The sequence below is a fragment of the Bubalus kerabau genome, chromosome 4, assembly GCF_029407905.1.
Source record: "Bubalus kerabau isolate K-KA32 ecotype Philippines breed swamp buffalo chromosome 4, PCC_UOA_SB_1v2, whole genome shotgun sequence".
Classification (NCBI taxonomy): Eukaryota; Metazoa; Chordata; class Mammalia; order Artiodactyla; family Bovidae; genus Bubalus; species Bubalus kerabau.
This window is the reverse complement of record NC_073627.1, coordinates 55993038-56005538: the sequence shown is the minus strand read 5'-3', so window position 1 is coordinate 56005538 and position 12501 is coordinate 55993038. Positions and strand designations below refer to the sequence as shown.

General features: G+C 39.9%; 1 protein-coding gene across 6 annotated transcripts in view; it reads left to right on the top strand.

The window, feature by feature from the left end:
• MSI2 (musashi RNA binding protein 2) overlaps positions 1 to 5358 on the top strand; it is a 402629-nt gene extending 397271 nt beyond the window's left edge. For all 6 annotated transcript variants that reach the window (XM_055577553.1, XM_055577552.1, XM_055577551.1 and 3 more), the window contains one exon: positions 206 to 5358. Coding sequence is in view for 2 of the 6 variants with exons in the window: in XM_055577552.1 (XP_055433527.1) it covers positions 206 to 247 (42 nt within the window). In the remaining 4 variants the exon portion in view is untranslated. The remainder of the gene's footprint in view (positions 1 to 205) is intronic.
• Positions 5359 to 12501: the final 7143 nt, after the last annotated feature.

Genomic DNA, 12501 nt, shown 5'->3' with positions numbered 1-12501 from the left:
AAGCTTGGCTCAGGCTGTGACCCCAGTCAGCTGTTATTAGCCTGGCCACTTTCAAACATCCTCAGTAGCCCAAAGTAGTCATACTCTGAAAATGCTGGTTAAAAAGTTCAGAGTAAACAGTATGCCTGCCTGACATTTCTTCTTTCTCCTCCCACCCCGACTTTGTGTTCTCTTCCGGACGTCCTCGACTTCCTGCGCCCTGCAGAGCATACCTGGATGTCCAGGCAAGACTGGGCGAAGTTTCTGAGTGGCCCTTTATTTAGGTGATATCATCAGACCTGTTCCCCCACCAGCCTCACTCCCCGTCCCAACCAGAGATGGCTCACTTCGGATCGAGGGTTGACTGCATCTCATCATCTCACGAATCTGCTGTAATATAAGACGACAGCTTTTAAACGTGTATATATCCCATGATTTTGGTTTTGTTTTGTTTTTGTTTTTCTTGATGGTTTCCCTCCCTCTTCTCTCTTCCCTCTTCTCCTTTTAAATCTCTTTGAATCACATTTGGTAGTGGTTTTGACTTAGTCCAGTAGTCATATAGCTTTAATATCTAGTTAAAAGCTAACCATAGTATAATTGTTATATTAAGATATTATTTTTTTCTTAAAACAATTTTTTTTTGGCTTGTTTAATTCTGTTCTCACTTTTCAAGGATGCTGAGATGGTAATATTACTCTGAATATTTTGGTATCAATTCTGAGACTGTATGAATTTTCAGGCGGAATTTGAGCACACACAGAGAAGCGAGGTTGTGAAGTGCCGAGCGGGAGGTGGGCATCAACTTTCTACTCTGCATTGTGTAAGAAGTGAGATGTAGTAGGCTAATGAACAGACTCTATAGCGGTTCTTTTTTTGTGGCGTCTCTTTGTTAACCTAAGTATATCTATTTTCGGCAATAAGGTAAGGACGACAATGTTTTGCGTGTCCTCCTTTTCTATAAGTGCTTTTTTTCTGTTGAAAGAGGTGATATTATAAGGTTTTTTGCAATTGTGAATTCTAAAAAAGAAATGTTGTAAATACAATTCCATTAACTACATAGAAACTATTAAGAAAGAGAGAATCAAAAATATTTTTGTGAGGGAGTCGGTCCCAGGCAGTTTGATGCTCTGTGGGTGGAGGAGGGGAGGAACGGTAACGGAGTCAGTGACCGAGACGGATGAACACCCAGCTGCCAGGCCGACCCCGGGACAGGTTAGAACACTGTTAGCTCCTCTTGTCTGTGTGATAGACCTAAGACCTGTATTAGTGTCATACCAGCATATTAACCTCTCGCCTGTGCACAGCTTCCAACCTTACCGTCTAGTTAGATTTTTATTTAAAATATGAAAAACTGCTTTTCCCAAGACGTTTTTTAAAAACAAAGCTACAATTTTAATATTTAACATATTTAATGTTTCAAAGCACACCAGGTTTGGCTTGGGTGGGGAGGGGTCGGGGGACATTCTTTTTCAGTCTTAATTTTTAAATATTTGATCATTTTCTATTGTCCAATCATTTCAGCACCTCCAAAGGTCCCTAGGACACTTTGCCTCTCTCCTCCCCCTGTCCCCCCCAGCCGCCCCCCAGCTCCGGGGACCCATGGGCCAGGAGTGGATAAGCCTGCATTAATGAAATCTTTTCTCCATTCACTTTCTATTTACCAATTAGGAAAGCAACCTTTTGGTTTATATATTTTTTTTAATACCTCAGTGCTGCAAGTATCACCAGAGAGGCTATGAAAGAATTTTTTTTTTAATTTATTGTAGATGTAAACAGAATTTTAAAAAGTAAAAAGTATAAACATCGCTGCACTGTGACTGGTGGGAAAAACTGACCGTTTCCTGTTTGCACATGTTTAACATTTGGCTGTTATAATATATGGTCCTCGGTTGGGGAAAGATACTTATGATGAAGGATATTTTTTAATTTAACTTTTTTTTAATATTGGTAATAGGTCGGCAACAGCAACTATAGAAGTACAACTCAATAGATGGCATTAAAACATATTGTAGTGTGGATATATATTTTTTTCTTTTTTAAAATGTGATATTGACGTTTTATTAATATTTTTTAAATTGTTACGTTTATAAATTTGGTACTTAAGGCACAGCCAGTATGAGACACTGAATGCGACATTTATTATAAAGAGCTGCTGCACTCCTATTTTTATAAATTTTACTAACAAAGTAGACTAATGTAGACATTCACAGACATGGTAGGGTAAAAGCATCTTCAAGCAAAAGGCTCCAAAATGCTAACTCAGAAAGAAAGAAAAAAAGCCTTTTTCAATTCTAATTAAACAGCAACATCTTTTTTTTTTTTTTTTTTAAATCATGTTCTTTGTTTTTTCCAATAAAATGTTAGGTTGTTTGGTGAAGGTTTGTTTTTTTGTTTGTTTTTCTTTCTTTCTTTTTTTATTTCCAAACAACCAGGTTAAGTAAAATGCTGGGCGCTTTTAAAATATCAAAACTTGTTCAAGTAATAAAATAACAAAATAGAAGTTTTATTTAAAAAAAAAAGAAAAAAAAAAGAGACAATAAATTCCCAGAAATTCAGTGTCTAGACTAGGGAATTTAATTACTATTTTGTCCATGTTGGTGATGTACTGTACTAGCCTTCCTTTCTCTGCATCCCCCATCACCTCATAGAAGACTCTTTGTTGATCATTGTCTGTTAATACTGTATAAAATGGCTATCTTGTAAGCGTGCTGTCCTGGTACTAGTGTAGTGACTTTTTTTCTCCTCTTTCTTCTAGTACATATTGATAGGTATAACGTAATTAAGGTTTAAAAAAATTAGACATAGTCATTCAGATTTAGGACCAGTAAGGATAGAACTTTCTCTTATTTATGAAAAAAAAAAATGCTAATAATTTGGGGGCAGTTTTTTCCTTTCATTTTTTTTTTTCAATTTCAAGTTTTCATTTTATTTTTGCTGATCTGATGTGGTTTCAACTAACCCAAGGTCTCACGATGTTCAGATGCCGGTAGACTCTACGGCGTTTTGTAGATTCCCACCCCACCCCCCCCAGCTGTGAAGGGGTGTGCCATACTACCTTAAATGCTAATGCTAGATATGCAAAACTGGATTTTTTTAATTTATTTTTTAAAAGAGGGAGGCATGGTATATTAAAATGATTTTACTAAGAGAAAAAAATATTTTTTTAAGAATGCTCAGAAGAAATTGATAATCTGTGTGAATATGTTTTAGATGTTTATAATACCTTTTGAAGAGACCCAGTAGCCCATAGCACAAATCTCGTGGAAATCTGATATGTTTTAATGTGGCTACCTAGGTTAAGGTTCACATTAGTCCCCCACTCATCTAGAAGTCCATTTTGAAAGATTTTTGTAAATTATTTTAGCACTGATGTTCAGCCTTGTCTTTGTGTCAGTTAAGCTCAATGGCGAACATGGGAACCACCTTCCGCCTTCCCTGGGGGAGAAACCCTCTTGGCTGATGGCTTTTCCCCGGAATCATAAAGCAGCCACCGGGTGACTTTCTGGCTTCTAGATCCATCTGCCTGGGGCCCCCAGACTCCTCTCCTCCCACTCGGGGGAGAGTGGGCACATAAGCTCCTGGACCAATTCCTGGTTCTCCCTGGACGTGGAGCTGACGGGGATGACCGAGTTCTGGGTCTCCTCTCCAGGAGCTTGCACCCCTGGTCTGTGGCCTTCCTCACACCCCCTGGGAAAACCAGACAGCCTCACTCTATCCCAGTCGCTCATGGGCTTGATTCAAACCAAGTCCCAACAGGCCTTGCGTTTCTCTCCTTCATAACCCTCATCTTAATTTGAACTCGTAGCTTGGACTTTAAGGTAGCATGGCTCTTTTGCTGTCAATTTACTGTTTCACTGCACAGCAATTCACAGCCAGTGAATGTTACACACATCTTGCTAGACTAGTATAAAAATCATTGGGTAATTGTTGGTTCTAATGACCTGAAAGGTGTTCAGTTTTTGTTTTCAATTTTGTTTTGGTTTTGTTTCTTGGTTTTTTCTTTTCTTTTTTTTTTTTTTTGTTTCTTTTTCATTTGGGGATTTTGGAAAAAAAAAATTTTTTTTTTTTTGGTTCCAAGTAGAAAAACAAAACCTATTTTGATCTTTAGTGCAAACGAGGGCTAGGGACTTAGCCACCACCACCCACCCACACTGCTTCATTCTGCCATTCACCCGCTGCAGCGTAATCAAGAATAAAGCAATATAGTTTACTACATTTTTTTAATTGAAGGTCAGCCATGCTTTCTGTATTATATTGCATATGAAATTGTTTACAAAAGAAACACTAACTCATACTTCTGTCTATTGGTTGGGAGTGGCTCACAGGGACAGAGGGAGGCTGGGGAGTTGGGTGGGGAGGGAAGAATGTTTTTCTTTCTTGAATGTGCTTCGCAAGCCAGGCTATCTTCCAAGGAAGGCTGAAGAAGGGTGGGGGGTTGAGGGCAGGGGCAGAGGGACAGATGCAGGCAAGCACATGGAAGAGAGACACTGGCGGGCTCCCCCCACCCCTCTCCACCCGGCCCCCCACTCCAAACAAAAAGAAGCAGAAGTCAGCTCAGCCCCGTCCTGAGCACAGACACTACCCAAGGAGACGCTGTACGTTAAGCAATACTTTAATACCGTAATGTTTGTTTCCTTTCTTTTTTTTAACCAAAAAAAAAAAAGTAAATAAACTAAAACAAAAATATATACATAAAAACCCACCCCTCTGGGGAAGCAACCTGAATCCAAACACTTGGCTATCAAATAATCAGAATGTATTGTCTCGGATAGGAGTTTGTTTCTAGGAGGCAGGGGCACGTGGGGGGCTGGGGATGGAGACTGAGAGACAAAAGTTTCCAGAGCCTTCCAGAAGGCTCTCTGCTACTGTATTCTGTACATACTGTACCATCCTGTGTGGAATCTGTGAGTGTCCTTTGAGTAGCGTGGGCTAGCCAATCTGCCGTTCATGGTGTGTTGTAAACTCGGAATTCCATATGTAATAGGATGCAAGTCTAAGCGTTTCATGTGGACATCAATGTATCTAAATAAAACTTTCCCTAGCACTGTGGCTGACCTCACCCTTACTTTTATACTTTAGTATGAAACTGATGACAACTTTGGTAGTGAGTATTTTTTTTATATATATACATATATATGTATCTATATATATATATATCTCAAGCATCTTTCAGGTCTTTGTGTGTGGCTTTCTTAAAGCCCTGTTGTAAAAAATTACTATGTGGATGGCAGTCTCTCACATCACAGATGTGGAAAGTATAATTTTATATTTGTATTTTCAAATAAATAAGTTTGTGAAAGGTTTCCATCCTCTACTGTGGTCCAGAAATCAATGTGTTTGTCTGACAAAAATAAAATAAAATAAACTGTTTTGAACAGAGTTGTTTGATGTTCTTTCACGTATGGACGGAAGACCCTCTGGAGTAGGAAATGGCAACCCATTCCAGTATTCTTGCCTGGAAAATTCCATAGACAGAGGAGCCTGGTGGGCTCCAGTCCATGGGGCCACATAGAGTTGGACACTACTGAGTAAGTGAACAATACAAATACAATACCCGTGTGGAGGAGGGCTCAGTGGGGGAGGGGAGCTGTTGATTGGGGAGGGGAGGGTGTCACTGGTTACAGCTGCCTCCTGTCACCCTGATCTTGGGTGGCCTCAACCTGCAACTGCTTGAAGCAAGGCTTAGATTCCCAGCCAGAGACTGAGGCCAGGTCACGGTGGTGAGAGCGCCGGATCCTATCCACTAGACCCAGTGGTCAGTGACAAGGGCCCTGGCCCTTCGGCTTTGCTGAAAAGAATTTCCACAAAGATGGAAGGTAGCGTAACAAGTATAGTATTTATTAAGAGGGGAAACACACACAGTACATTTGGGTAGACACACGAGCGGACTCCGGGAGAGTGAGTCTCTGAGTCGCATCCTCCTGGCAGTTTGAATTACTATTGTTTCAGGAAGGGGGACCCCTTCAGGGCCCAAAACTGGGTTCTTATCTAGCACCCGGAAATGAATTGTCCGAGGAGACACATGTGCTGACAAGGCAAGAGATTGTATTGGGAAAGGGCACCCGGGTGGAGGGCAGTAGGGTAAGGGAACCCAGGAGAACAGCTCTCCCACGTGGCTCGGGTTTTATGGTGATGGCATTAGTTTCCGGGTTGTCCTTAGCCAATCATTCTGACTCAGAGTCCTTCCTGGTGGTGCAGCCTTGTTCAGCCAAGATGGATGCCAGAGAGAAGGATTCTGGGAGGTGAGCGGACAGGTGGTGTCTCCTTTTAACCTTTCCCCAACTCTTCCAGTTGGTGGAGGCTTATTAGTTCCATGTTCCTTACCAGGACGACCTGTCGTAAAACAACCCATGCAAATGGTCACTACGGTGCCTGGCCTGGGAGGGCGGTTTCAGTCAGTGTGCTTCCCCTGACACTATTATGGGGTATTTCTTCCGGTTTCCTCTAGCCAGTCATTCTAATCTGCCTGGTTCACAGTCCATATTTGGTATATCTCAGGATCCTCCACCATGTGCTTACACATCTCTTAGCTAAGATGGGTCCTACCACAGTGGCATCTGGGTAGAGCATCCATTCACACGGCTCCCCTTCTGGCCTGCAAGGAGCCTTTTCTGTGCATATGTGGTGGTGGTGGCGGGGGGGACGGGCGGTCCTCCTGGCTTTGGGAATGAGAGGTACGTGGCCTGGGGAGGGCCCAGCCTTTTCCCTTAGTTGTCCTGCTGTTCTCGTCTTGGAGTTTGGGTCAATAGAGAATGAATCTCCAATTGCTTTACCCTGAGGGGGCCCATCTGCCTCCTACGTCAACCCCTCAGCCGGGTCACGGGGCCTCCAGCATAGAAGAAGCCCTCACCCTGTCCCCAGGGAGCTTGTGGAACTTTCGTGTGTGTATGTGTGGTGATTATTTTATTGAAGCATAGTTGATTTACAATGTTGTGTTACTTTCTGCTGTACACACTCATATATATATAAGTATATATATACATGTATGTTTTCCATTGTGCAACTATTTTACGATGCGATAAGAAAGCATTGCCGTGGAAGAGCAGGTAGAGAGCACCTCAGAACCCATGGGTGAGCAGGAAATAAGCACCATGGCCCTGTGGCATCGCAGGACCCAGACGGTGGAAGTGTGCAGGAGCAGTTGAGGTGGCTCACTCACACAGTTGAAGTGGCTGGCCTCAGTGAGTTCTCAACTGCCTGCAGGAGACGGCAGTGAACCAACTTCTGTGTCTCTTGAGTAGGGGCTGAAGGAACCTTGCGTTTGCCCTCGAGGAGTTCAGAGTTTTGCCTAATGACATGAATGTTGTAGAATCAGAAAGTTAGAGATGTAGAAACAGATACTTCTCATGGCTGAGAGAAAACAGAATTAAGATTTAGTTTGTTGAGGGCAAGTCCCAAGACCTGGTGGGAGCAGTCAAGGCATGATCTAAACCAGATCTGAGCCAGAGGGATTTCTTGGCTTTTAAAGCGATTTGTCAGAGAAGGCAATGGCAACCCACTCCAGTACTCTTGCCTGGAAAATCCCATGGATGGAGGAGGCTGGTGGGCTGCAGTCCATGGGGTCGCACAGAGTCGGACACGACTGAGCGACTTCACTTTCACTTTTCACTTTCATGCATTGGAGAAGGAAATGGCAGCCCACTCCAGTATTCTTGCCTTGAGAATCCCAGGGACCGGGGAGCCTGGTGGGCTGCCATCTGTAGGGTCGCACAGAGTCGGACATGACTGAAGCGACTTACCAGCGGTAGCAGCAGCAAGGTGATTTGTAAGCAATGAAGTATAGGTTTGTAGCTGCTTCCTCAAGACCTTGAATATAAGCTGTAGTCCCCAGGGCATGTCTTCTGTGGATCCCTCTTCCAATTTCCTGTCTCCTGTTTATTCCAGCTTTATCATATGGACATTTCTGCTACACCAAGTGCTGAGAAAAGATGGTAGAAGGTTCCCCTCATTATTTAAGCCTGGAGACAGGAGAGTTTGGTATCTAGCCCACCTCTTGTGTGTCCAAAGGCAAAGCCTCAGCATTCTGCAGTGTTTTGTTATACTGAGGACAGGAGAGAAGGAAAGTATAACATAAACCCTGCTGCCCCACAGAAATGGAAGACCTATAAGAGCGTATTTAAGAAATGGCTTCCTAGCATTCTGAGAGGAATGGGCCAAAGACATGGAAAAGATCATTTTCTCAGATCATTTTTGATTGCTCAGCCCAAAACCTAGTCCAGAAGCCTAAGGAGAGAGTGGGAAGCAGGAGCACCAACTGCCCATGTTTTCCTGTTCAAGGAGGGCAGGTGATTTGGGTATGGTTCTACTACTGCTTTGGAGAAGGAAAGGGCAACCCACTCCAGTATTCTTGCCTGGAGAATCCCATGGACGGAGGAGCTTGGTGGGCTACAGTCCACGTGTCGCAAAGAGTCGGACACGACTGAGCGACTTCACTTTCACTTTCACTACTACTGCTGAGTGGCAGAACTGAGAACCCAGGACATCCTGCCCCTGGGCTCAAGCCTGGTAACAAAGGTCAGTTAGCAGTGTTGAGTATGCCTGGTTGCCTGAGCCCATGAACTGTACCCCAAAAGAGGCAGAAAAATATCAATCACAGAGAAAACCAAACTTTAGGGAGGTATAGAAAAATACATAGAACAGAAAGCTAAGCGAAAACTTGGAAAAACAAGAAATGCCACTGTTAAGATAAATACAAGTATAATAAGCAAAGTAAGGAATTTGGTCAAGGGAATCCATCATCATCTAACAAATGAGAATGGATTGAATTTGCTGCCACTACAAAACAGAGGGATGTGTTTAGAAAAGCAGAACCCAGCAATGTGCCATCATGGAAACTCACTTAAATGATAAAGAAAGATGAAAACAAAGGGGCAGCAAAGGGGAAATAGGCAAACACAAACGAAAAAAGGCACGAATTGAAATGCCAATATTAGACGAGGGTGGTATTTAACTTTGAAAGCACTCAACAGAGTATTCTGTAATGATAAAAGACTCTAGCTAAAGAATTGGGGAATTCCCTGGCGATTGAGTGCTTAGGACTCTGAGCTTTCACTGCCAAGGAGATTCTAGTACACCTTTCTCAGAACTAGATATTTTCAACAGACAAAAATAAAGACATGGAGGAATAACGCAATTAGCAAAAGATCACATAGCATCTTTTAAAAAAATGTACATTTTTGTTTTATATCCATATGTACAACAATCAATACTCGGCCAAAATAATAAGTATTGTTATTTTTAATTAATTGTGAACAATAATTACTAATACTAATATTAATTAACTTTAAAAAGTAGCAATTTTATAGTGTACATTCCTTTATCATAATCCAATAAAATTAGAAACAAAGTATGGCTAGAACCATTATAGTTCCACAGTAATTAAGAAGCACAATGCCATACATCCCATCCTTGGATCAAAGAGGAAAATTAAAGAAAACATAACTTGTCTAGAAAGCAGCAAAAAGCACACATTATACATGAACCTATCAGTCAGTTCAGTTCAGTTCAGTCTCTCAGTTGTGTCTGACTCTTTGCGACCCCATGAATCGCAGCACGCCAGGCCCCCCTGTCCATCACCAACTCTCGGAGTTCACTCAGACTCATGTCCATTGAGTCAGTGATGCTATCCAGCCATCTCATCCTCTGTCATACATGAACCTATAACACACAGCAAAAGCTGTACTCAGGGGAAAATGCATAGCTTTAAAATGCCTTCAGTGGAAAAATGGTATATTGTTATTCATCTTAACCTAGCAAAAAGTGCCTAAAAAACAAGAATGATGCAACTGATAGAAGCTGAAAGCTATAAAATAGAAAACAACATAGAAGGGATAAATAACTCCAAAAGTTGGATATTTCCTAACACCAATAAAATAGACAAATCATCCTAAATAAGAGAGAAAAGAGCAAAAATAAACAACATAAGGAACAAGAAAGGAAACATCCACAAGTAACAGAAAAGAATACTTATTGACAACAAATCTAAAAATTTTGATGAATTTGAAAATTTCCTATCTGCTATATAAGTTACTGAAACTGGTGAGATGTAGAAAGTCAAAATAAATTTATTACTGAGAAGATAGCAAAAAAGTAATTAAAGATATAATATTGAAATATGGACTAGGTACAAATGGGTTTACAAATGAGTTTCATCTAACTAATAATTCCAATGTTTTTGAACTATTTAAGAAGATTTTAAAAATATGAAAAGCTCTTCTATCTGTTTTATAAAGCTAACATAGCTTTGATGTCAAAATCCAATATAGATATAAGACCAAAAATACATCTACAGACTTAGGAGCTCAGATGCAAAAATTCTAAATACAGTGTTCTCAAAGAAAATCCAGCAATATATCAAGAGTGTAATATACTGTGATTAAGTACAATTTATTTCAAGGTTGCAAGATATTTCAAAACTAAGAAAGCTATTGGCATAATCTGTTACATTGGCAAGATAAAGGAGAAAAAATAGGATCATAACAATATGCTCAACAAAGTATTTGAAAATATAATGGTTATTCCTAATAAAATCTTGGAAAGTTACAACAGAAAGGAATTACATACTATATAAGACTATCTACCCAACCCAACAGCAGTTATCCTCAGCTGTGAAACACCAACCCTATTTCAATTAAAATAAAACACTTGTAGAGGTGTTGTTATCACTATAAGTATTTAATATTATCTTTGAGGATCTAGAGAAAACAATAAGATTAAAAAGTCATATAAACATTAGGAGGAAAAGATAAAGATATGACAGTATTCCTAGAAATTTCAAGTTTTTAGAAAACACATAAAAATTGCTACTGAGATTGGTGTAAAACTTTGGTAAGGCGACTGGCTATAAGATAAATATACAAAAATAATTGAACTTCTATCCAATAAGAAGTACCTGATATTGAAAATAAAAATATATATTTAGGGATAAATTATATAAGAAAATAATATAATCTATAATAAGCAAATTATAAAGTACTATTAAAGGCCATAAGACAAGATCTGAAAAAATGGAAAGATCACATTCTTGAATGGAGAGATATAAAACATCAATGCTCCCCAATTTTATATATACTGTACTGAAAACACAATTATAAAAAACCATTACAGAATTTTAAACTGTTTAAATAAATCTTCAAGTTACAAAAAAGAATAAATGACCCTCAAATAGCAAGAAAAGTATTTAAAAGGATAATAAATGTTATCTGTATTACTGGATGTCAAGATTACCTAAGTCACTTTATTCTCATCAGTGTGGCAAAAGTACAGAAAAAGTCAAATAGATTAGTGAGATAGAATTATTTATCCAGAAATAGATCTTGTATATAGAAGAATTTAATAGCATATGATTAATGTAATGAGTAGTTTAATTTTGTTGAAAAAGGATAGATTACATAATATAGAATACAAACACAACTGGTTTTTCAATGAGAGCAAAATAGAAGTTGACTTCCAACTTACATTATTCATAAAAATAAATTCCAGATGGATTAAGGATTTAAATGTAAAACTTGAAAAAAGATTCTTGCAAGAAAATCTGCATCATTCATTCATAATCTAGGGGCTTTTAACCTAAAATCCAAAAGTCATGGAAGAAAATATATTATAAAAACCTTTAACACTAAAAAAACCCTAAACTTTACATGTGATAAAGAAACTTAAATTTAAAATAGACCAATGACAGATTTCGGAACAAAGCATTTTTTCCCAATGTAGAGGACAAAGATTAGTGTATACAGAGTTCATATGAATTGATAAGACAAAGGCAACCCAATAGATAAATGGGTAAAAGACAGGAATAGGTGATTTGTGGAAGAGTCAATCCAAATGACTCAACCTACGAAGCATGTGAAAACATGCTCAAAATCACAAATAAAGTGGGAAGTAAAATAATTTACTCTCATTAGTCTGACAGAAAGTGCGAGGAGCTATAGTACTTGTTGGAAAAGATCCTGATGCTGGGAAAGACTGAGGGCAAGAGGAGAAGGGGAAGACAGAGGATGAGATGGTTGGATGGACATCACTGACTTGATGGACATGAGTCTGAGCAAACTCTGGGAGATAGTGAAGGACTGTGAAGCCTGGCATGCTGCAGTTCATGGGGTTGCAAAGAGTCAGACACAATTTAGTGACTGAACCACAGCAATATAGAACCTACTGCTATAAAATAAGGGCTTTCCTTGTGGCTCAGACAGTTAAGAATCCGCCTGCAATGTGGGAAACCTGGGTTCAGTCCCTGGGTTGGGAAGATCCCCTGGAGAAGGAACAGCTACCCACTCCAGTATCCTGGCCTAGAGAATGCCATGTACTATACAGTCCATGGGGTCACAAAGAGTCGGACACGACTGAGTAACTTTCACTTAGGGTGCTAAAAAGCTGCTGCTTTATGTTGCTGCTTTATACAGCTGCTAACAATGTCGTGTTTAGTCTTTTTGGAAAACTTGTAGAGGCATCACAGGGATCTTGAGGAATATTTCCCATGTCTTCTTCAAGAGGCTCATGGAGACTGCCCAACCAGAAGTGCAT